The 26,812-nt window shown below is 38.8% G+C and overlaps 1 protein-coding gene across 1 annotated transcript in view; it reads right to left on the bottom strand.

Annotated features, from left to right (window-relative positions):
• Positions 1-26,812, bottom strand: part of NOTUM (notum, palmitoleoyl-protein carboxylesterase) — a 251,352-nt gene that overhangs the window by 51,952 nt on the left and 172,588 nt on the right. The window contains exons 7-8 of the mRNA XM_044068221.1: positions 9,713-9,815; positions 2,460-2,651 (exon numbers count right to left, since the gene is read on the bottom strand). Of these exons, the coding sequence (XP_043924156.1) occupies positions 2,460-2,651; positions 9,713-9,815 (295 nt within the window). The remainder of the gene's footprint in view (positions 1-2,459; positions 2,652-9,712; positions 9,816-26,812) is intronic.

Genomic DNA, 26,812 nt, shown 5'->3' with positions numbered 1-26,812 from the left:
TCATTTCAGCCAGTGTTCCATTAGAACCACCATCAATAACTGTACCCTTAATAAAGTAATTCTTAAAATGAGTCTTACATATGAGATGATCAAGAAAGTCAACACCTCCTTCTTGAGACCTGAATTTTGTTTTGGAAGAATTGGACCTTGCTCCATTTTGAATCTTCAGGCTCAGCCTAGTAAAATTCCTCAACTAGAAACAGTGAGCCTGATGGCTTTCATCTCATCTAAGAGGTAATCTGAATTGTGGGCCTTTATTTGTAGAGCTGATTATATAATCTTCCACACAGACAGGATATCTCTTTGAACCAGTTCTTCATTTATATCTGAAACATTCTTGGAAGTGGCACTTAATCGGATCACTGAGCGTCCTTTTTTTCCAAATACAGAAAATAAAAATAGGGGAAAATCTTACACAATTTGGATGTGCAGAGATAACTCATTTTATCTAAACAGAAAAGGAATTTTAGGCAGACTGAGCACGTCTTTGTGTTCTTTGCATTTTGAATATGTTTGTCAAGATTCTTGGTGGATTGCTCTCTTTTATTAAAATCACCATGGAAAATCATTACCATATTAAAGCACACAAAACAAGGGCAGGCTCTACTATGGCAACATTTTTCAGGAATGTTTCAGCACAAAATATCTGTGACATAGTGACATAATTACCCATTCACACTTTATGTAGCTACTATAAGCTGGACACAGTGATGTAATTATGCATTCACACCTTATATAGCTACTATAAGCTGGACACAGTGACATAATTACCCATTCACACCTTATGTAGCTACTATAAGCTGGACACAGTGGCATAATTACCCATTCACACCTTATGTAGCTACTATAAGCTGGACACAGTGATATAATTATCCATTCACACCTTATGTAGTTACTATAAGCTGGACATTCTGTCCAGTAGCAGAGCAGGCTATGGCACTGCAGTCCTGTGGGACTTGTTTCCACCCTAAGCCTGTGTCCAATTTGGGTACCCCCTTCTACTATCTGCTATGTTATGATTCAAACTGCAGCAGCAGTCCTTAGGATGAATATGTTACAGTTGTGTGAGCATACTTAGTGAAAATGTAAATACTTGAGTAGTTATCATATTCAGTGAAACCGTACATGTTTGAGTAAAACTATTTCTGCAGCATAGGCCACACCCCAATGTCTGTTCCAGTTTGTCTGCTTATTCCTTTTTCCTTTCAGGGAGGTTTCTTCTTCTTCTGCGTCTCAACATTGTCTCAGTACACTCTGTGGATCTGAGAATCACAGGTATTGGTGACCTCTGTAGTTACAAAAAAAGACATACAGAACTGAAGAGCACTGGTGCCCTACCCCCTTTAAAACCACGTGCCATGATGATATCTGTTGAGCAGGGAAGCATGAACTTACATGGGTATGATTGAAGCTTTGGAAGTCAGGCTAGATTGTTGAATGTCTATCTGAGACATTACTCCCATGTTATAATTTACATCCTTGTGATGAAAACCTGATATGTTTAGCTAACTATTTAGGGAAAATGCTGTAATTACTATTGCAGTAACTTCTTTTTCCACAAAATAGAATATCTTCTTGCCTAAACATACAATAAAATAAATGTAATGTATGTATTAGGAGTGCAATCTGAAAAATATCTTGTATACTAGGGTTGCATTACTTGTGGTCATAGACAGCTGGAGTGCAAGATTCTTATTATACTCTAGACCTGCACATATTTTATGCATGACCCATTATGCAGTAGCTCTCACTGTACTCAAACAATATTGCAGTGCATTGTTGGTACTTTAATGCTGTATTCACTCAAATTCATCCAGCTCCTTCCTTTCATTGTACAATCACAGTAGATACATACATAAATTAAGGGTTTAAACATGAAAAATCTTCACAACTGCACAGAAAATGAACTCCATACATATATATATATATATATATATATATATATATATATATATATATATATAGATAGATATATATATATGCAGTACAGACAAATAAATCGGGGTTAGTCTATTATGTTTAACACTATAGTCAAGACCATCTTTTTAGGTATGTGCCATTTACTTTGCTAGTTTCAAAATATAGTAATATCTGCCTTCAGGTTTGGAGGAACTGAAAATTACTAAACCTTCATTGTCTGTAAAGCCCTTGTCCTGATGTGTAGGACTTTAGTGCATATTGGACCCAAGGACTTATAGTCATTGTCTCATATGTGATTAACTTGTTGTTTTACTGCACAGAAGACATTAATGTGTGTATGTGTGTATGTGTGCACATGTGGGCATGCTCACTCATGTGCAGAATGTGTCAGTGGTCTATATAAATGAGTGTGTCTATGCAGGATTGTATGCAATTGTGAAGGCTTTTTCAACTTTAGGTTTTTCGTACAGGCTTTGTTTAAACATCATCAATGTCATATTAACAAATTTTGTACTGCTCTGCATGTAATAAAGTTTTACCTGATTCCTCTTTTAATGGCTTCAGTGGGAGCACAGGTTATGCTATCAATGCAGTCTGTTCGTCTGTACTGTTTGTTGTCAAGAAACCAGCCGGAGTCAGACAGACCTCGAACTTGAATGCCCTGTAGACCCATTGCTTGGAGTTGGTCTGCCACACGATCCATATTCAACAGTACACCTGTTCCACCAGCACTGTTAAAAGAAGGAAAACAGTTTGTATTTCAGTTTAGATATGATAAAGTACAGTATCTGTGTCACACTAGCACATAATAAAAGACTTCCAGCCCTATTATTTTTAATAGCTCTTAAATATTCATGAGGTGAATTTTAAACTTTCTCATGGTCTCCCTGGTATAGCAGAGACAACATCAATATTTTAAAGCATAAATTATGTCTTGACAGTTACATGTAAAAAACGTTTATTCAAGGTAAATGTCTTACCACTGATGTTTTCAAAATACAGAATATCACAAGGACATGCAGTATGACTGTCATATGGGAAAGCAGCCATATGACATACATTGTTTTGTTTTTGTTTTTTTTTTTATTTTGCCAGTAGCCTAACAAAAATGGTTATGAATTAGAAGGTTGGGAATATGTATGCCCATCCTATAAGCAACTCTGATTTTTTTCCAAAATTTACCACAAAGCAATCAGCAGACAATAACACATGACTCCTTTTTTAACTCAAACAACAACCTTGTCACTCAGTAAATTAAACTGTCTGCTTTTATTGGACTCATTGCTGCATAGAGGAATTAAAAACACTTTAATTTAATTTCTATTGAAACTGAATATACAAAAACTGGGAAAAATATAATGTGCCATGGAAACATCTAATTAGTTAATTTACTTATTAGTTTCCTCATTGTATGCTATACTTACATGCTTTATTGACTGTTCATGGTATTCAAACTGTTCATGACAGAATGCTCATTTTCTTTACTTAAGGATTGTTTTTATCCAAAACACTAGACTAAGCCAGTGGTTCTATGTGGTTTTAAATACATTTCTAGACTTACCTGCAAATCCTTTTAGTTGTTTTCATTCTAACTTTTATCACGAAGGACTAGAGTGTTCTCCATCAAACCTCAGATAAGGCAGTCATCCATCCGACAGGCAGATAGATCAATGTGTACTCATGGCAGTTGTCTACCATGCACGTTTGCCAGTCGCCAGTACAGGGAGGGCTGTTTCCTGATTCCAACCCAAGGGGCGCATTCAGGTACCTGTCTAGCTGTACAGTTTTTTTCCCAAGGCAGTCTGGATACTGGGACCTTATTTATTAGTTTACCTAACTTTGGCATGCATAGCATTAGCCAACCACAGTTTTAGCCTCTCACCTCTCCAAAATCAGTTTTGCTTTCTCAAACTTCCTAGTATCAGGTTCCCTTAAATTAGGTTATGCACAGGGTCAGGAAGGCCTCTCACTTGCGGCATCATCCAGTTCCCTCCAGTATTCCAGTCTTCAGTGTTTTAGCCATGGCTATCTTACTTCTGGTAGATACTCCCTTCTCTGCTTCAGTTACCCTGGTCGCTATCACTGCAGCACAGTTACTTCCAGTACCAAGCATGAAAAGGAAGCGTCTTCAAGCTCAGAGGCCTCCTGTCCACAAAATAAAATGGGGTACTGTGATGGACCATCATAATGCTGTGCTGGGAAGCTGCTGGGGATATATTATGACAGCACATCTATTCACATTGATGAGGAGGAGGGGTAATGCATCTCTGGAGTTTGGAGAACTCCTCTAGACAATGCAGCAGGAGAATGAGAGGACAGCATACTGTTCTCTTGACCACAGCATTGACAGAGAGACATGGAAAGGGTACACTGACAGACTTGAAGGGCATCCCTTCTTAGTGACATTTTTTTAGGTCATTGTGAATTAGAAGTGGATGCATCCAGCCACAGTGTCCCAGAAAGCTGACTGCATCTTTGGACTACAAAGAGGTTTACCTATCTGAATAGAAAACTCTAGACAGAACCAAACTGCCTCAGTGGTACCCCATAAGAGGAAACCCCACTCCTCAAGTGCATCTGATACATCCTCCATATGGGGAATCAAGGGCTGTGAACCACTTAAAGAAGTGCAATTTATCATCCTCCACTCTGTTCATGAGGATGCTGAATTTTCTTACTCACTTGCTTAACTTTCACAAGGAATTGCTGGATATGGGTACTGAATAGACAGAGAGGCTGCCTGAAAAGTCGAAAGAGTCCCCTGTAGACTCAGGTCACCTTGATTGACAATGTGAACTCCTGGATGTCTCGTGTTGCTCATGCAGAAAACAGGGCTCTCAGCACATCGGGCAGCGCACTGACAGCAGGGATTAAGCTTCCTGAAAATAAGAGCCATCTAGCAAGGCCCTAAAAATTAGAGGGCACAGTTATTTGTATATACTGTTTGTTTATTATTAAAGATCACCATGGGTATCAGGTCCTTTCTGGGTCTCAATCTGAACCTATAGCAAGCCAAAGCAATGGTCAATATGGTTACCATTCATTCCAAGACTAGATGCACTTTGGACTTTTAGGACATTTTATATCAGCATCAGAAAATGGCACAGGAGGTTTTTGTACCTATGGATATAGGTTAGCTGCTCATCTGTTCAGACCCTGTCCTTTGGCCTCTGTAGATCTACCCCTCCCTCTAGGAGGAGTCTTATGAAATACACTGTGGTGATGGTGTCTGCTGTTTGGACGTCAGAATAGCCCAATTTCAGAAGGACTGGCTCATAGTGGCTCACAGCTATGGCAATCTGGTTGAAGTCAGTGATTTTTCCCAATCCTTATTTGATGGCTTAGGGATCACTGTAGGTACAGAATAATCTCATCCCACCCCCCCATACATGTCATCCATATCAGCATCCTTACAAGCTGCTGTTTAAATACAAGTTCTCTGAAGCTTTTTGTTCCTTCTAAAGCTCACCAATTTTGTTTACAAATGAGGTATTCCATTATTTGCTCTCTCCCCAGCAAGGTCCACTCTGTGCACCTGTTAGGTTTAATGGTGGCTACCATTACAGTGGTGCCCAGTTCAATACTGCAGGTGAGAGAGATATAAAGGTCTCCGGAAAGAGATTCCCCAACTCTCCTGCGAGTCTTCCACAGATACTATGAACACATCATGTGACGTAGAATCCCAGACTTCTTTCTGATTATATATTCCTTCTGGTGTTCTTTGTTCCACTGACTTCCAATGCCTCCAGCCTAGGCTGTGAAGTCCACATCTAGAAGTATGTAGTCCAAGGAACCTGGTCTCTGTCATAGTGTTCAGTGCACATCACTGTATTGGAGATAACAGCAGTTCTGTTAAGTTCAAATGGACTTTAGAAGGTTTTCCTAAAAGAACACTCAATAAACATGCAAGTATGAGGTTGTACACCCTAAAAGGAAGGCTTTCTGACTGCTTTCTGACTGCTTTCTGACTGCAGGACTGGGCCTTCAAAACTGATTCCTCCTTTTAACCTTTCACAGTTTCACATACTGAGAACTCTGAACTCCTTAGAAAACAATTGTGCTACTGGACTTTTTCTGCCCTCAAAAAATGATCCAGTATCACTAGATAGATTGGGTACATACCTTTATGCATCATCCAAAGCTTCAAAAAAAAAAAAAAAAGCTGTCAGTGCTTCAGCTGGATGAAAATAAAAAGATGGTATTTTCTGCAGGGGCTAGCCCTCCTGTTCTTCCCACAAGTGGGGTTTTGCCCCACCCCTGCATTTAAATATAACTCACAGGTTGCACAGCTGTGGAGAAAAAAAAAAGAAAGCTAAAAGCTTTTTGAATCAATTCTGGTGCACAAATAGAAACAACACCAGCAGTGATTCCTTATGGGGAACAGTGAGGAGTTGCACATTAGGGTATCAGATTCATCAAGCTGACATCACACCCATTTTACATTCAACCAAGACTAGGGAAGCTTACTGGAAACATCTGGTGATGAAGCTCTTCATGGCTGTTACCAGCAGTAAGTACTAGAAATTATTTTCCCTTTTTCCTAAAAAGCAGGTCAGGCACACCTATGGAGACTTTATGTACCTCTTGGTTTCAGGGCTTCCTGGATGTCTTTTTCTCTCTTCCTCTGCATGTCCTAGCTAGAGCAAAATCAGGACATGCCTATATGGTCTTGTTCTCATAATGGCTTTCCAGTCCTGCTTCCCAGTATTGATGACCCCTACACAGCCCTCTTTGTCTGCACAAGCCACAACTGTCCAATCTGCAAATGCTGCGCACCTTGTCCATTTAATTCTTCACGTCAGTCTGGCTCCTTTGGTTACTTTAGTAGCTAAGTTCCGTGCTGTTTAGGGAGAGTTATTTCTGTTCTAAAGGATGCATAAATGCCTTCTTAGAAAATATGTACAGGCAAGTGAAAATGTTTTTCAACGTAAGTGCCCTGTACTTCAAGAGATCCTGGTTTGGTTATGGATTATTTTTATTTTTTTTTTTATTACTTTAACTCACGTCTTCATTAATCTATGTTTAATGTCCTTTAGCAGCCATTTCTAGCTTCTTTGAAATCCAAGCTCACAATCCCTTGGACTCAAACTGTTCAAATATTTTCTTAAAAGTAAATTTTATTGGATAACATGTATCAAGGAGGACAGTCCTTAAGCTGATCTCATCTTCATATTAGGATTGACCTGATGTCCATCATATTGATCACTGCTGCAGTAGACTTAGCTAAATGGGTTATATCCTCTCAAGGATATAACAACCAGCCAGCTTGCAAAGCTTCAGAGCACATTCCACATTCCCAAACTGGCAGCTCGAGCTGATCTGACTAAAAGACCTGTCTGGGTGCCAAGCCCTTCAGAGCTTTACCTTTGCCAAAGAGTACATTTCTCTGAGGCCTTTTTAGGATTGTCGGTTGGCTTATGCTGTTCCTTTGCTGGACAGAGAAGTTCCCGTTTGGGGAAAAAAAACTTTCATTCAAGAATTTTTGTGTATTATTAAAGCTTCCTCTTCAGAAAAGTTATTTTAAAGCTAGGTGTTTTGTGTTTTAATGAGCTGTCTCGAGACTGTGCTATACTTTTAAATGGGAGTGTTGATTTTTCCTATCATTTTAAAATTTGTTTAAAGTAACTGAACCCATTTTTTCAGTAGTGAAATTGTGTTTATTTTACTTTGCGAGACTAACAAAGTGTTTTAAAGTACGTTTTACCTTGTTGATCTGTGAAAAAAGTGACTCTTAAATCTTTTAGTTTTTTACCAGCATTTGTTTGACAGTCATACTTGCCTAGTAATTCAATTTTATGCCCTCTTATAATCACTTGTTCACAGAGCAGAATGTATTTACAATAATTACATTAGCCACAAAACCACATACTACAAGTTGCTGCAGTTCTTACATTAGCTAAAGGTCTCTCTAGCGGTGTTTTTAAACCCAGATCTTTTTTATAAACAATACGAAATAATTGCTGTACTGGAATCTACAAATACCACCTTGAAAATACGCATTCAAAATGTCAAGAAATGTTTAAGTTATTACTATTTGCTGAAATCCCTGTAGAGTACACTGTACCTTCAGCTAATCCATGGCTGCCTGCCAAAGAGTGCAGATTTGTCTCTGGTTCACATAAGAAGAGATTTCTACAGCTCCATTGTTTATGTTTTGTGAGAGAAGAAGGATGGACTACTGGTTTTGTTGTGGTCTGGTGAGGGTGAGGTTAATGGAAAAATTAGCTATTTTATTTAGTTAAAAAACAAATAATTTCCTAGGACATTACATTAAGTGACTATTTAACTGCCGGTACCACTACAGAACACAGCAACCATGAGATGCTGGACACTTACCAGTGTCATTCCAGACAACGGGTAGTTCAAAGCAAGTAAATTTTGAACCAAGTAATAGCCGCATTTTCATTAGCTATGTAAAAACTTTTGTTTTTTATTTATTAAATACATTTTTATTCTGTGGTTTCCTTTGAGCCAGTGTTACATTGGTTACCTCCCCATGTCACCATAAATATGTTTGCTTGCAAGTTTGGGTGAAGGCCTGCAGCAGGTGAATGAAAATGGGGATTTTACTATAAAATAATGACACCTGTGGTCTCAACTGGACAGTTTTCTTTATTTTATAGATTGGCACTGGGAAATCTGGTACCAGATAAAGTTACCAAGGGGGCAGGAGACTGACAGCAGGAAGTGGAAGATTGGGCACTTCCTAATATCACTGCAAATATGTCTGGGTCTGAGTGGGAATGAGGGTAGAAATCTGCAGTGTGTGAACAAGTAACTCTTTAGTTAGTACATGCCTTATTTATATTTTTGGATTGTTTTCTTTATTTTAAGGATTTGTGTTTCAGTATTGGAAACCCCTAACACTCCAGTGGACAGATTAGAACCAGCCATAGCCCACATTCCAAGAAAGCACAATATTATGAACAGAAACGCATGGAGATAGCTTGCCTCTGTGTGTAGGATTTGCTTTGGAAGAGAGAGTTATGCCAATTATGCCAACCAGCTCTGTATCCTATCACTGATGTTCAGGACATAAAACTGTAATGGTGAAAATACTGCTTATATATTATGAACAGTCATGACACTCCTTTTCAGACACCGCTCTGTTTTCTGGTGGGATGCTGTTTGTTTTTATAGCTACAAGGATGGGATTACCTTAATTAGTACAAAGAGGCAAGCTATCTCCATGCATTTCTGTTCATAACATTGAGCTTTCTTGGAATGTGGGCTATGGCTGGTTCTCATCTGTCCATATTCCCTATGTAACATCACCATATTTAAGGTTAGAGTCTACCAGACAATAACAGGAGTGACCATGACTGGAGTGTTAAGATATTAATCCCAGTGGTAACATATCTTCTACCCAAGTTAAAATGCCTGTATGTGAGGTGTCCAGCTATAACACCCAGTTGTAACACATCTCCCACCCCAGTGAAATTGACTATGTGTGGGGAAACTCAGCCATTATTCCTATCAGTGTGGCACCCCTGCCACTCCAGCAGAGATGGCCATGCATGGGATGCCCTGTATTATCTGATGTCTATATTAGAATTTCTCACAGCATTTCATTGATAAAGTCAGCACAAGCCAGCATTTTCAGAAGCCAAAACCATCACGTGTGAACTAAACACACTGTAGTATACAGCCCATTCCCACACATCTGTGTAACACAGCTGATAAGAATGGAGGCTAGCCTCCCCCAGCTAATATTTGCCATGACTGAGGTCAATAAGGCATTGTTTTCTGATGTTTTTGCTCATACACAGTCTCAATTAAAGATAATACATACCTGCTTCCGGCTAGCAGCAGCACCTTTGCACTGTCCAAGCCTTTGTTGACGAGCTCCTTCACTACCTCTTCAATAATCAGTGCCCCCATGAAGGCATAGCCATCTGAAAGTACATGACAGAACCCAAATCAGCACTTATTATGACACATTTTACAAGGAACAGTCTTTGGTAGAAAAAACATAACATTCTGGAAATATAAAAGACATATGAACTAGACATCTTTTCATATCTGCAGACTCTTCTCTACAATTTCATGTGCCCAGGATCTTTGTGTCTTTACTATGGAATATGCAGGGCAACCACCATATGCACTATCACTATTAACACAGTACAGAATGAAAGTTTAATGGTAGGACATCATGAACAGTAATCGCAAGAAATATTGGTATTTAGATGTGCTCAGTGTGGGACATTAATCTTCAAAAGACCCTTAGAAAATGCATTCCTGCATTCATTACTAAAGTCATTGGAAGGCTTTTCTGCATATGTATTATTTATTTATTTTATTTTGACATTTGTTAACCAAGTATGTCTGACTGGGCAAGAAGCCTGTTTTCAGCAGAAGCCCGGGGGGGGAAAGCCCCGTACATATACATAACATATTACACCAATTCTTATCACACAAACAACCAATATTTACATTGCTTAGTCGGGTTATATAAAAATTACTAGTTTAGGATCTGCAGCTATTGGCACTTGTTCTTATGCAAAGTATATAATATCAGGTTCTTAAAATAGTAAACACTATTAAGATATTTTTAAGTCTGTAATCACGTCCCATGCCATATGATCTTATACAATGACCATGCAGACTAATTTATTGATTATTTTAATTATGAAAGGGTAAATTGTGCCATGACCCCTCCCCATGTATAGAAAAGATGTTTGTAACAAAGACAACTAAACACATCCTTTTGTTTTGCACAAGGATCTTTTACATTCAAGAGTAAGTTTTCTTAAGGTATGAATTTTTTTAAAAAGGAATAACTTCTTGCATTACAGATAGTTGACTGTGCTCCTGTCAAAGTGAGCTGTGACCTAGGTCTTGGACTGCTATACAGTTTGACTTTTCTCTACCTGAAGTATCCGTAACAAAACAGGGATATTAACATCTTCCACTCATCTTTGCAGCAGATGGCCCTTTAAGTAATCACAAGTATACACTCACTATCTGTCACATGCACAAGATTTATGGATAATGCCAAACTCAGTACATGCTGTCAGCAATTCATGTACAACACATTAGTTACTGTACAGAACAATAAAAGTACCCTGTTAATGCAGAACTCACAATGTCTCACTACCATACCTCTCAACCTCTTAGAGCAAGAAATTTGGACAAAGGCACAGATAATGGGGGGAGAAAGGCCCAAAAATAAGGAACTTTTTAAATATTACACTTACAAACTTAGAAAGGTTCTGCACTAGCATGAATGTTTCTGGAGGATATGAAGTCTGAAACTCAAATGCGTGCCATTATTTTCTGACTTCAGTCATCTGATTTGCCAGAAAACCACAATTATATGAGAAACCCAAAAATATGAGGCAAAAATCTGGACAGTTGAGAGGTATGGTCACTACTGATAATATTTGTATAAGAGTAGACTTGCTGTTTACTGCCAATAGCAGCTGCATACACACTGCAATATCAGTAGGAGAAAGAGGGGATAATGTATGTGCTATGTTAATTTGAATGACTTAGTCAACTTAAGCTCAACCCTGAGTAGAGGGAAGCATTGTTTACGTGTGCTGCAGTCTGTTGCTTGTGGGTTGCATTCCTTCTTTCCTTACTTTCTTTGGGGGAAACAGTTTTGATTGTGCAGCTTTTCTGTGAGATCTGGGTATGCCTTTCAATATAAGGATTATGTATCAGCCGTCTGAGTAATAATCCCAGTATTAAGCATGTTATTGCTTGTACAGACCTTATTATAACAGTTGTGCTCTTGTATGCTACAATGTTTCAGTGGTTGGTGAGAATTAAACTCAGAACCTCAACAGAGACATTAAATAAGTTTGCCAGCTGTTAGTAAGGTCTAAAAACCCTATCACCAAACCAAATGTGAATAAGTATTTTGAATATATTGAAAATAGAGGCCTTCTTGATCTCTACAGGGAGATTATTCCACAATTTCTCAGCCCTGTGATGAAAAGAGCTTGGGACGTGGACTATGGTAATGACATTTCTTTGAGATCACAATCTGTGATGTGGTAGGGCTAGAACACGTAAAGAATCCTGCTGCCAGGATTCTGACTTGAATTCCTGCCTCACTCATATTAACCCTCTTCTTGAAGACTTGCAATAGGTACCTGACACTGCAAAGTCAGTCTTTTAGCCCCTACAAAATCTGGGCCTTGCCTACTTGCAGGACCTTCTGGTTCACCCCGTAAGATAATCAGTGAAGGGACTGCTAGGTGCTCCAAGCACTTGTCTTGGGACCTTGACAAGGCTAACTGTTGCATATTTCACTCCAGACCTACGGAATCAATTACCTTCTATGATTAAGGTAGGTATCTTCATGGCTTTGTTCCTAATGTCCATAAAATCCCATTTTATCTTAATCCAAACAAAACTGTTTTAACTATCTCAACTTACTTTAAATATCTGTTTTTTTTTTTTATTATGACAATGCTATGCAGAACGTCCTGTGGTTTATTTCTTATTACATGCTTTTATGCTGATTGTTTACAAGCAGGTATTAAATACTGAAATAAAGAACTAACTTACAAAACAAATAATGTGACATTGACTGGATTAAGTGGAGGATAACATGACAACAAACATTATCATGTAGGATGACAGAAGAAGATGTCGTATAGCGTTACCACAGAGTCCATATTAACAGCAGAACATGATGCATAGGGTTAATACAGGGTATGTACCAAAATCAACAGGAGATTATGTATAATGTTAGCAAACAGATGCAATAGACAGGAGGAGATTAATTATAGTATTAGCACAGAGTATACACTAAGCAGGAGGAGATGATGAAGAAGATAAACACAGAGCATAAACTAAGCATTAGGAGGAGGCGGTGATATGCAATGTGTTAACATTGTACAAAAACAGCAGGAGGAGGAGATAATGTATAAAATTAACACATAACTGATACGTAAATTATGGTATATAGGACCCAAAGATGCAGGTTTTGAAGGATTCCAGATTCTGAGTGCACATTTACCTACCACATAGTGATAAATTAAACTTTGTGTTTAATAATTTCCTTGGTCTAGCAGAATGTGAGAATTTATCCCACAATGGTGGGATAGGTTGCATGCACAACTTTCATATTTGGCAGTTTTATTTGTTCTGGGGTATAAAATGTAGGAATATTTCCAATTTTTTTAGGGTGTATTTTGAATGTTATATAATGTAAGTGATTATGACACTGCATTATTAAATATTATTAAATGTTATTGTAGACCAGAAGCAGCCTCCCTCTAAAAGTGCAAGACAGTGAAGGAAATCTTCATTGTGGGGCCTTAGAAGTGATGAAAATAATAACAATACCTATGTTAGGTGTTATGAAGGGTATCCATTTAGAATTTTGCGACTTGGATTGCCAAGTCCTGAAAAGTGATGACTATATAAATGAAAATCCGGATTTACATATACTAATTTTGGGGTTGCTATATCACAGAATATTCCTTATTCTCTGAAGTATGGTGATCTCAGAGTTTGTATATACAAGTATGGGGGTAGGGCTTGCCTCCCATATTAGGGGGTACAATGTGGGCCTTGCACCCTGCAAAATAGAAGTATAAAGGAGAAGAATGATGTTCAGTATTCATTCTTATCTTGCATTTTCGGTCTTTTTTCTTTTGGTGGCTCCTCAATAGAGTGCTAGTATGAAAACATGAATTTCATAATTGGCATAATTATGGATATTATGTATTGACAAAGTTGAAAAATGTTTAAATTATCAGCTACAAGAAGTAGGAAAGAGAAATATTGGTAGGAACAGCATCAGCAGTAAAAGCAATGTTCAAGACTTTATACCTGAGAAAATTCTTTTCATGCCTCGTGTACTTTTTTCTGGATTTCAGTTCATAGGATCATAGGGTCATATGAGATTAGTAGGCTATTGACCTGGAGGTCGGTTTAAACCTAACCATTTCATCCCAATGTAATACCGTGGAATGCTAGTCAATACCCAAGATTGCATTTAGTGATGACTGCCCATGTCCAGGAGGGTTGTGGGCGCTATCCCAAGTAAGCATTTATGGTGTCCCGTCCACTAGTCCAGGTTCCTCTTGAACAGTGTCATAGAGGTGCTCTGTTTCACATGAATTGGTAGCCTGTTCCAAAGGTGTGGCAGTTGCTGGAACATAAATCTGTCCCTCCAGCATGTCCTATTTAAATCTCTGAAAGGAACAGTAGAGGTGAACCAAAAACCAGCCAACTTACGGGGGTAAAGTTTTATTAACACAACAATGATTCTGTACCTGAATGCCTACTCAATCTGAATGGGAGATAAAAACTGAATATTGAGAAATATTTTGGCAATTGGTTCTTGAAGCCAACAAATTTCCTGGACGCATGCCTTTCAACCTCTTTGTGCAAGAAATCTGGACAAAGCCCAACAAAATGGGGGGACAAAGACCCAAAAATAGGGACAGATTTTAAACATTGCTCTTATAAACCTAGAAAGTTGTTAGAGTAATAGAGTTTGTTTTAATATACATTTTCCGAAGGATATGAAGTCTGAAACTCAAATGTATGCCATTTTTAGTGACTTCATTCCTCAGATCATCCCAGTGATTTGCCAGAAAACCACAAATTTTATAAGGAATGGACCAAAAATATGAGCCAGAAATCTGGACATTCTGCGAAAATCTGGACACTTGAGAGGTATGGAGACTGTACTTAATGAAAACATCTCCCTTATTCCAGTTTTATTAGGTCTGCCAGACTCTAACATTATATTATTGTATTTTATATACACTAGTATTTATTAGTATTTTAGTATTAATTCTACATCTTTATTCTTGCAAGTTAGTATATTTAAGTATTTATGTGGTTTTACTATATAAATTATATATATATTATATTATATTATTATATTATATTATATATATAAATATATATTGAAGTACTTTTTGAGATGGAAACTTATTTTATATAATGGAATATTTAGGTTGCATTAACTGTTTCTTACACTAGATGGCAGGACAGCCAAAGTTTTACATTCTTTCTCCACAGTAGGTCAATTTTTATTGCATTTTTATTATATAGTTTTTATCACATTTTTATCAATATGTTTATTATTTTTTAAGATTGTATCTCAAATACTTCCTCCACAGTTTAATTATATATTTTTATAGTTTATTGTGGATTGAATGTATGTTTTAAAGTCTGAACAGGTATTTTAATTCAAGTAAAAAAGTTTTATAGTGAATTTTATTTAATTAACAGCTTAATTGAATTAACCCGCAGTGGTGGTGCTGCGGTAGCGTTGTCGCTGTCCGGTTCAATTCTTAGCTACAGCGTCTTCTGCATGGAGACATGCGTGAATGGGCGTACCTTCGTTGAAGGATGTGCGTCAGGGCTGGTAACTCGGCACGTAAAAATCAACTACCAATCATTAGCGGACCAGAGTTCCGCTGTGGCGACCCCTAACCAGGAAAAGTCGAAAGACTCAACAACAACAGCTTAATTGAATTATTGGATTTGATTAACCAATTTGTTTCAGTACAAATTGCAGTGAGGGTAGTAAGGCGACAGCATGTCTGAAGAAGTTCTAAGATAGAACAAAACTGCAGTGATTTAGTTAAGCGTTCGTTGTTTGCTTTTTAACTGGTGGATTCCTTGTTGTGTTAATAAAACTTTTTATCCCCGTAAGTTGGCTGGTTTTGTTTCACCTCTACTGTGCCTTTTTGCATTTTGTTAGTTGGTAGTGAGTTTGTACTTACTGCTTTGGCAGTGTCTGTCTTTCTGTGGTCTATTTAAGTCACAGGCCATATTTAGGTCCCTGGAATTGGTAGCCATAGTCCAGTTTGATTTACTGATATGCAGCAAGTTCATTAGGTTTGGGTCTTGGATGACTCTGTAGGCCAGGCATAAGTCTCCCCTAAGAAGTCTATACAATACAGAATATAGTGACAGGGACTTTAGCCGGTCTGTGTAAGGCACATGTTGGAGTCCTTTGATCTTCTTTGTTTGAAACCTCTGAGGTCTCTCCAGATGCTGCAGGTGCTTTCTACAGTACATGCCAAATGGGGCATTATACTCAATTATGGGCTGGATTATTGCCAAGTATAGAGGGGTTATAACCTCTTTTGCTGTTAAGTCGATGCCTTTATTAATTAAGTGTGCTATGTGGAAAGCCTTCCTTACTATAGTAGACACATGGTGATCGAAGTTCAGGTTGTAGTCAACTTGTGATCCCAGGTCCCTTACCACTTCATGGGTACTTAGGGTATTGTTGCTGATTTGACAGTGTGAAGGGACATTGTTTGTGCTGAAGGGAATGATGATGCATAATTCAGTTTGAGATCGTGACTAATACACCAGTTGTTGGTCTGCGTGAGACCCTCCTGAAGTATACTGACATCATTTGGGGATTCAGTGATTGCACCTAGCTTGCAGTCATCTGTAAACATGGTCAGCCACAACCTCTTAGTTTTGACCTGAGCTTCTGAGATGTATATTCCAAATAGTAGGGGGCCCAGCACTGACCCCTGTCTCACTCCGCTGTTAACAGGTCTGCTGGTTGATGTTGAGTTACCCACTTTGGTAGTCTGTGTCCAGTTTGGGAGCCAGTTGGCAACCTATCTTACAACAAAGGGGTTTACATTCATTTTACTAAGTTTATCAGTAATGCCTGAATATAGAATTGTGTCAAAAGCCTTTGCCAAGTCGAGGTATGCTGTGTACACAGATATGCCCTTGTCAGTGGCCCTGGTCACATTTTCAAAGAAGTCCACCAGATTTAACAGGCCAGATCTTCCCTTGATGAAGCTGAATTGGGTAGGATCCAGGGTTTGGAGGTTGTCTACATCTTTGCTTATGAGGTTCATAATGATATGTTCCATGGCCTTACAGATGAGGCTGGTCAAGCTTATGAGTCTATAATTCCCTGGGTCTGTTGCTAGGCCACCTTTGTGGAGGGGAATAACAGGTGCTGTTCTCCATTCTACAGGAACAAAGCCTGTAGTTAGGCTATGATTGAAAAAAGGTACTTGATGGTGATGCTAGTTCATGTTTAAGCCTGTTTAGAAGACAGCCAAGGTTGTCGTCTGGTCCCATAGAGGCTGTCTTTTTGCCTTGGACAAGGCTTTGAGGACCTACTCTTCAGATATGTAGTGCGGGGAGGATGTTTGGTGGAAGGTTTATTATACGTTAAGATGGAATAAGGGTGTAAAATTTTCACGAAACCTATCCACTAGCAGGTTTGCTATCTCTGTGGGGTCACTGCATATGTAACACCATTGGTCACTAGTTCTGCACATGCTTGGGTCCTACCTTTTAGGCTATGTACATATCTGTAAAAGGCCTTGTGGTTACCTTTTAGGCTATGTACATATCTGTAAAAAGCCTTGTGGTTACCTTTTAGGCTATGTACATATCTGTAAATGGCCTTGTGGTTACCTTTTAGGCTACGTACATATCTGTAAAAGGCCTTGTGGTTATCATTAGCTGTACTTGCTAACTTTCTCTCAAAGGAGCCCTTAGAGGATTTGATAAGTTGTCATCTATTCTAAAGTTTGTTGATGTTGGATGTCCACCATGGCAGCTTGTTTTACTTGGGGCTCTAGCTTTGATTCTTTCTCGTACAGCCGAGTTTATACACTTATGCAAGTGATTGCACAGAGCTTTAGTGTAAGTTTCATGCATAGTTACCACTTCCGGCTTGGGGTGGGGCTTGGAATGCTTTTATACCTTTGCCTAGGAGGGTATAATTTGCCTTGGTGAAGTTTTTTAGTCTGATTTTACCCCTTGTGAGTTCTGGTGATAGTGCCAGTTCGAAGGTGACTGTTTTGTGGTCAGATTTAACTAATGAGGGTCCGACAGTTGCAGCAGCGCATCTGTTTGACATGTTAGTGAGGACCAGATCTAGAATGTTTGTTCCTCTTGTCGGGTATGAACAATTTGTTCCAGAGCGTTTGAATTAAAGTCACGTAACTTGCACCAGAAAGTCTGGGCTAGTGTAGGCTACACAGCTGATGGTGGGATAATTGAAATCCCCATAACCAGAGTGTTTGATAAAATTTGGATTGTCTCCAGTTTGGTCAAGTAGGCTTTGTGACCCATGGAGGGGGATCTATAACTGGCTATGACTTGAATGGGGGTCTTATCCATTGTAACCTGGACTTGGAGTAACTCTATGGAGTTGTCCAGTCTAACTAGACAGGAAGTGAATTTATCTCTAATATACTTACAAACACCGCCTCCTTTGGTTTTCACACATTCATTTTGCAGTCTAAAGGTGTGAAAGCCATTATAGACTTGCAAGGTCGGGGTACTGTCTGAGGCTTTGAACAAGGTTTCTGTGACTCCACAGACATCTATATCTTCTAGTGAAAGAAGTGTTTCCAGGAGTGCAGTTTTTGGTTTAAGCTCCTCTTATTTAGCAGCATGATCCTTATTTTGTTCTGATTGGCTAATTTCATGTCTGTAATGTTGTTTTCAAGACCTTGCTTAAAAAAAGGCACTATGGGGGAGGCAAGAGCCTTTGCCAGCAGACAAAAGCCTAGAGGTGTCAAGCTGCAAACGTCTCTGACAAAGCAGTGAGGTTTGTTGACTATGGCTTCCCAGGCTAACAGATACTGGATCCCCTTAGATTGATACCAAAAATTAAGCCAATTATTGAAATCAGTCATTTTTTTGCTTATACTGCAGCATCATTCTAGGTGAGGATAGTATGCTGCTCAAGGCTAGGGACATACCTGACTGGGACACATACTCAGAGAGTTCAACCATGTCTCTCTTCTTATAGTCCAGTGAGGTACATCTCAGGTCGTTCACACCAGCATAAACTATGACAGAGTCATAATAGTACTTGTTTCTGAGAGACCTGACTGTTGGTGTACATGAGGCAATTGCTACACTGCCTCAAGAGACCCAAGTCTTCAAAATCATTCACAGTGGAGCTCAATGGTTGGATATTTCTGTCTGGGCTTTATTTTATTTATTTATTTATTTATTTGCAGGTGGTTTAATAGGTTACAGCTCACTAGCAGTATTTCTTTGACCAGGACAGCACTAAGGAAGAGGGCTACACTAGTGTACTACAGTTGAAACTAAGGGGAAAATTGTTGAATTTATCCATCTGGCTTTGGTGCACAATTGTGTGGGGTGCTGTGCGATATACAAACAAGCAGAAACCTGCTAAAATGTAGGGCCATTAACATAGTACACACCTACGAAAATATGAACCTAAATGCCAAAAGCTAAAAACATGAAAAAAAAACTCTAAAAAGATTGAAAAGGACCAATGAGGATGCTTATTCCAAGCCCTAGACCAACCTCCCATTACCAGATCAAGTCCAATCAACACAATCCTCTCACTAAAGTACAGATAGGACTCTTCCAATTCAAGATGGCCTGGAAAATGTGCTCAGAACAAACAGCCACTACAAACAGACCCGGATGCAGTAAGCCTGTATCTGGACTATGCTACAGCTACTAGCTACACTATTTTCAGCGGGAAATACAAGAGAATGTTTAACACAGCAGGAAAAATAGCACTGAGACACTAAAAAATGTTTAAAATAACAGAAAAACAGTAAGGAGGGTCTAAAGAGTGTTTTAAACAGAGAACAGATCGGCTATTAAAATACACTGCTTGGCGAGAAAACTAGAACAAGCAGAACAGATAGCTTTAAAACAGTGAAAAATACTAGTAAATACTTAACAAACAGTGAAAATAACAATGTGTGGTTTTAGCAACAGCAAGAAGAGACAAGACTGTGGCATCTGCAGGAAGGGAAGGGAAGTAAATGGTGATAGCATTTTGCAGTTAGCTGAACTAAACTAAGCTGGGATAGCACCCCCCGAATTACTGTACATCATGGTAGAATATTTGCCTTCATAACATGCACCAGCTACCTTTCATTTGAAGTAAAGCTTTAATAAACTACCAACAGGCTGCAGTGGCATAACCGTTCATCTTTTTATTTTTATTTATCCTTTGTTGACCAGTTTAGTTGTACTAGGTTAGCAGCCTCTTTTCAGGGGAAACCTGAGGTGGTATTTCTACTTATTGGAGAAATTTGACCATGGCATCAGGGAAATTCCCTTGCTTTCATTGTTGTGAGTGGGACCAATTTTGGAGGACACTTCCCTTTTCTTTTTCAGGCACAGGGGTGGCCTGGAGAAACAGGGAGGCAGATGGGGACAGAGACGGAGATGATGGAGTGGTGAAAGAAATGAAGGAGAAAGCAAACATTGAGACTGGACAATGTGAGCAAGATTGTGAGGAAGTGTTTCAAAGAAAACTGTTTGATGAAGATGAGTCAGCAAATGATGGATGTGTAATTACAGCCCTCCAGTCGGGAGAGTAGCAAGATGATTTACTTAAAGAAATGGTGGTGCAGAGTGAGCCAGAAAATGAAGGAGAAGTTTCCTGGGGGGACATTATGGAGAAAATACAAAAGGAGTATGCAGAGACAATCCTGAAGAATAGTGGTGAAATGGAAAAGAAAACATGCAGAGAAGTAAAAGAAGGCAAAAGTGGAGTAACAGAGAAGAAGGCAGAGGAAAATGAAAGTATGTGGTAAGGATTCAAAGTAAAGAAGACAAAGAAATGGACAGATATGAAGTGTGGACAATTTAATAGCTCCTTCGGGTGTAAAAGCTTTTGAGGTAAAACATTTATTCTTATTAACAAAGACAAATTTTGTGACATTATATTTCAAACTGTTTTTTCAATGGAAACTTTTCTTGGAGAATATGAAAAAAGAAAGACTGTAACCTATGAAATCTTTATGTGACAAAAGCATTTAACAGGGAAGCAGAAAAGAAGATTCATGTACCATTTTGAACAGAGGTAGAAAGAGACTTTGAATGGACATTTGAAAGCTTTATGTAAAGAAGTACTGGACAAAAGGGTGTTTGTACTGATGACTGGGTTTGTAATATTGATTTAAAAATAGAAAGAGTAAAAAGTATACATATACCAAATATGATAAATGTGGGAGGAATAGGGGTGTTGTAAAATACTATGGACAACTCAAAACATTTTTTATGGAAAATAAGGACATTTGATAAGTAACTGTGACAAAAGAAAATGTTATATTTGTGGAGAAATGGGACATGATGCCAAAAATGTGAATTGAACTATTATAACTGTAACAAAATTGGACATTTATTGATGGATTGCAAAAATGAAAATAAGAAAAAGGAAAAAGAAAAAGAAGGAAGAAAATGAACAAAGAAAGTTTAGACGTAGTAGATATAGAAGACAGATTAGATGAGAAAAAAATAATAAAGAGGACATAGAAGAAAGTTTTGAAGTAAGTGACGAAGAAGACATAAATTGGGAGGTAGTAAAGAGACAAAAGGAATTTTATTAGTAAAAAGGTAAAATATGGAAAATAACATTTAAGGTTATAAGTACAAAAGAAAAATACAGGAAATGGATGAAAAAGAATATGTACAGCTAATGACAGTGGTTTGGTATAATGGTTAAGGTGCTTGACTCAGACATAGGTTCATAGGTAGGTACTAGGCTATCTGCCCAAGGGCATTTATAAGCCTAGCCAGAGTGTCAAGCAGAGCCAATGACGTGATCCCAGGGGTGTATTTTCTGTTACCCATCCACTCGTCAAGGTTTCTCTTGAAGAGTGCTAGTGAGGGGCTCTGCCTAATGTAGTTAGAAATTTTATTCCAAAGCATGGGGAATCTCTGCGACAGGAATCTTTCCCTTCAGCATTTTCTATTTATTGTTGTGGCGAGGTTTAGCTCACTAGAGCAAGTGGCTCGCAGTGACTTGATTTAGGTGGAGCATGTCCATCAAATCTGAGTTGGACATGGCTTTGTAAGTCAGGCAGAGATCACCTCTGAGTAAGCGATGTGCGACTGAGTACAGCTGGAGTTTTTCCAGTCGGGTTGATAGGACATATGTTTGAGGGCAGTAATCCTCTTGGTGAGGTACTTTTGTGGTCTTTCCAGCTGTTGGAAGTGTCTTGTGAGGTACATCCCAAATGGGGCATTGTACTCTATGATGGGTCTGATGAGTGATGAGTAGAGGGCACTATAACCTCTTTATTTCTAGATGCAAACCTTTTAGTAATTAGATGGGCTACATAGAAGGATTTCCTAACTACTTTGGCAATATGATTGTCAAAGGAGAGATTACTATCTACCTGGGTCCCCAGATCTCTTATTACCTCTTCTGTATTAAGGGGGCTGCCACCTATGTGGTAATTCATGGGTGTTTTGTTTTTCCCAAATGGGATGACTATGCATTTTTTGGCATTTAGCTTGAGACCATGACTTTGACACCAGGTGTCTGTCTCAGTAAGGCCCTTTTGGAGAATGTCTGTGTCAGCCGGAGAGTCAGTTATGGCTTCCAGTTTGCAGTCATCAGCGAACTTGGTTAGCCATAGTCCTCCTGTGTTTGCCTCTACTTCTGAGAAGATTATGCTGAACAGTAGGGGTCCCAGGACCGAGCCTTGTGGGACACCACTTGTGACTGGTTTAGAGTCGGACCTGGAGCCCACTATTCTTACCGTGTGAGTTCTGGCTGTAAGCCAGATGGCAACCCATCTTGTGATGTAGGGGTTTATGTTCAGGCTGGTGAGTTTTTCTATAATTCCCGAGTGGGGAATGGTGTCAAAAGCCTTGACAAGATCAAGGTAGGCTGTGTGAACTACCTTCCCCTCATCTATGTCCTTGGTGACTGTTTCGAAGAAGTCGACCGGGTTTTGTAGGCATGATCTGCCCTTAACAAAGCAGAACTTGGTCGGGTCAAGTGTTTGGAGGTTCCCAATGTCTTTGTTAATGAGTTTCATGATGATGCACTCCATAGCTGTGCAGACCAGGCTAGTCATGCTTATGGGGCGATAGTTACCAGGGTCAGTTGTGGCCCCTCCTTTGTGGAGCAGAATAACCATTGCTGTGTGCCATTCTATGGGCACGTAGCTTGTGGAGAGGCTGAGGTTGAACAGTGTGTTTAGGTGGGGGGTTAGTTTGTTCTGTAGTTCATGCAAGATGCAGCCTGGGACACCATCTGACCCCATTGACGCTGTGCTTTTGGCTTTTGAAAGGGCTGTTTTCACCTGTGTGTCTGTGATTTCCGGGACACTACACTTTTCCGGTATTGTTGTGGGCCCTTTTTGGGGAGAGAGGGGGGTGAAGTTTGCACTGAATCTATCTGCCAGGATATTGGCAATATCAGTGGGTTCAGTATATTTTGTGCTATTTTGCACTAGCTCAGAGCATATCTGTGAGTTGCCACTTAGATTCTTGACATAGCTAAAGAAGGTTTTGTGGTTATCTTTCAAATCCTTGGCTATTTTTCTTTCAAAGTTAGCCTTGGAGGATTTTATGAGGGACCTTAGTTTCTTAATGATACTGATCAGGGATGTCTTTCCTTCTTGGGATTTGCTTTTTTTCTGAACTAGTTTCCTCCTTCTATTGCATAGCCTGTTTATGGCAGGGGTCCACCAGACTGGTTTCCTTCTCTTAGGGGAGTGAGTCTTGGTTTTGCTAGGGATGACACGATCCATGCATCCTTGTAGGTGCTCACAGAGTGCATTTGTAAAGGTTCCTGCATCTTGGACACTGTTATCCTTTAGCGTGGGGGCTGTGAAACTTACCACCTCTGTCTTAAGTAAGGTGAAGTTTGCTATAGAAAAGTTTTTCATTGTGGTTTCCTTGGTTGGAGGTGGTGGTGCAGTGTGGACATCTACAGTGATTAGTTTATGGTCTGATCTAATCAGTGACAGGTTGACCTCCGGTGTGGAACACCTGTCGCCCATGTTGGTGATGACCAGGTCCAATATGTTTTCACCACTGGTAGGGGAGTTTACCAGCTGATCCAGGGCATTTGAGTTGATAAATTCCAGGAAGCGCTGGATCTGGGAGTTTGTACTTGAGTGGTTTTCCCAGTTAACGGTAGGGTAATTGAAATCGCCCAATATCAGGATGTTCGGTAGGACCTTCATGTTTTCCAGTGTCTTCAGAAAGGCGGAGTGGTGGTCCTGGGTCATGGAGGGTGATCCGTAGCAGGCCACAATTTGCATTGCAGATTTGCCTGATGTTAGTTGCACATGGATGATCTCGGAGGTATCATGCTGCCCACTAACCTGGAGGTGTAGGTACCCTTGATGACTATGGATACACCCCCTCCTTTTGTGTTTCGGTCCATGTTCTGTGGCCGAAATGTATGGTATGAGTTGTAGCTCCGTAGTGCTGGGGTGCTCTGTGGAGCCATGAACCAGGTTTCAGTTACTGCACAGATGTCAACGTTCTCCATACTGAATAAAAATCACGAAAACAACTTACAACGTTAAGTCACAAACCATCCAATAAGTGCCACGGCTCTTTTATAACCTTGCGCTGTTGAAATAACCACAAAAAACGCAAGTTAAATCCAAATAGAATTCAGCAACAAATACCAAAAATAAGGAATCCTGGTGGAATAGGACACTGAAGAATAACTCCAAACTGATGCGAACTGAACAAGTAAATCAATAACCTTTATTCCAAAGAAGAACAACAATACAAAACAGTAAATGCACTTAAATAACAAAAATCATTCCAATAAGGTTAAGCGCTTTCACCCACTACAACTCGTGGGCTGAGGAGTGCTTCGAGCACGTGCATTTTGAGATTTAACCTCCTGGCGTTGAGTAGTATAACCCTCATTTTTTTATTTGTGCTGTTTACGAAGGTGGGTTTGACTTTTGAGTCTTGCCTAAAAAAGGCACTAATGGGGCAGCAAGAGCCTTGGCCAGTATTCAAAAGCCTAGGGGTGACAGGTGCAAGCTGTCTCTTGCGAAGCAACGAGGCTTGTCGAGCACTGGATCCTCTTTGAATGACACCAGAAGCTTAGCCAATTGTTGAAATTGATCATTTTTTCTTTATACTGCGGTATCATTCTTGGTGAGGGCAGGATGCTACTCAGGGTCAGGGTCATACCCGCCTGGGCTACATGATCAGAGAGCTCTTCCATGTCTCTTTTCATGTAGTACAGGGAGGTACATCTCCGGTCATTTACACCAACATGAACAATGACAAGAGTCATATTTGTACTTGTTCTGGAGTGACCTGGGTGCTTGTGTTATGTGGCGGATTCTGGCTCCCGACAGGCAGCTAACAGTAACCTTCTCCTTGTCCAGCCTAGTGAGTGGGATGTCTGATTCTCACTTTTGGGAAGGCAATTGGTTAGACTTAGAATGGCCTATTAAAAAAGCTAGCCTAGTAATTGGTTATGAACTTATGAAACCATGAATCGAAGGAAAAGGGAAAATGAAAAATATAGAGTGCTTTCTGTAAATTTGAATAGTATTAAGACTATAGTAAGAATAGGAATTTTGGAGTGGTGTAACATGTTATGTAGAAGTAATTATATTAAAACACGCAAGATTTTTAACAAATGAAGAATAATTACAAACAGAGAAATTATGGGCAGGAAAGATCATCTGGAATTTGGGAAATGAGAGGTGTTCTGGAATAGCCATACTCTGTAGAAAAACAGTAAGGATATTACAACTTTAGCAAAAATGTAAAGATTATCACGTTATATACCTTCAGCTGTGTTCTCTCCTCCGTGCCTGGTTTTATCATTACTATACGTTGTATGTACTAGGAGGAGAGTTTACTCCACCATCTTTATTTTCCTTTATTATCCATTGTTTGTTTAATACAGAATTATAACATTATATGCTTACACCAATTGTAAAGAAAGGGAAAGCTTATTTGATCAGATTTTAGACTATCTAGTAATAAATATGATTAATATAATAGTTGTGATTTAAGATGCAAGTGTAAAAAGAAAGGATATGATATAAGAAAAATGTTAGAAGTTATAGGTTCATAGATTAGTACTAGGCTTGCAATATGGCTAGAGATAAAGGAAAAAAAGAGTATATAACAATAGCAAAAGAAAAAAAGATAAACAAAAAAGCACGGAATGAAGAAGGAAATGTATTAGTAACAAACTTATGGAAATATATTACTCTGAGAACATTTTATAAAACCTGGTGTGAATTGTAGATGATATTTAAGGAAAAATATTACAGTGACAATATGATGTGAGAAATGTAGAGAAAGAAAAATATAAAAAACATATAATGATGTTTTGGAAGATTTAGAATATATTAATAGAAACACTTTCACAAAGAAAAAGAATTGTATGAAAGAAATCAAGAAAAAATACAGTTGTTATATAAGCAAAGATATTTTTACAAGGAAAAAGAGAAGTACTGAGTTACTTAAGCATATTAGTAAAGGAAGATGATAGTATGAAGAGAGAAATAAAAAAATATATAAAAACAGAAATAAAACGAACTCAGGAAAAGATTCTGAATAGTGTAGTACAATACGTACAAGAAATGTTTAAAGAAAAAAAAAGAAGGTAGTGAAAAAAATAAGGAAAGTAAAAAAGAGAATAAAGAGTTGGAAAAGGAGATTTACTTAAATTAGCTACATAAAGTATTAGGACAATTAAATATAGATTCAGCTGCAGGACCAGATAAAATAGGGTTTAAAATGTATAAAAAAATAAGTGATTGGCAACAAAAAAAAATTTTAAAGATTTTGAATGAATGGTTAAATGAAGGTTTTATGTATAAAGAATTATGTAGTGGAACACTTAAATTCATATGGAACAAGGAAGATAGATGACAACTGAAAAACTGAAGATCAATAATATTGAATAATGGTTACTAGTTTTGTTGTGGTCGCACATTTACACACCTATTTGTGGTTACGAGCTTGATGTGGTGTGTTGGTCTGGGGTTTTCGGCAACAGAGGAGTTTCCACCAGGAGGATTATAGTCCTGCAAGGTCTTTTAGCTGTTAAGAGTGACTACTGAACCGGTGTTGTTCCCTACACTGACTACTAATCATCGTTAAGATTCGTTGTGTTTTCACCTGGGGATGCTCAGAGACAACATTCGTGAACCAGTCAAATCCAGTCACCTGGAGGTTT

The sequence above is a fragment of the Protopterus annectens genome, chromosome 4.part0 (genome assembly GCF_019279795.1).
Source record: "Protopterus annectens isolate FY-2018-M chromosome 4.part0, PAN1.0, whole genome shotgun sequence".
Taxonomy (NCBI): Eukaryota; Metazoa; Chordata; order Ceratodontiformes; family Protopteridae; genus Protopterus; species Protopterus annectens.
The sequence above is the reverse complement of the archived record's forward strand: the minus strand, read 5'-3'. Positions and strand labels throughout refer to the sequence as shown.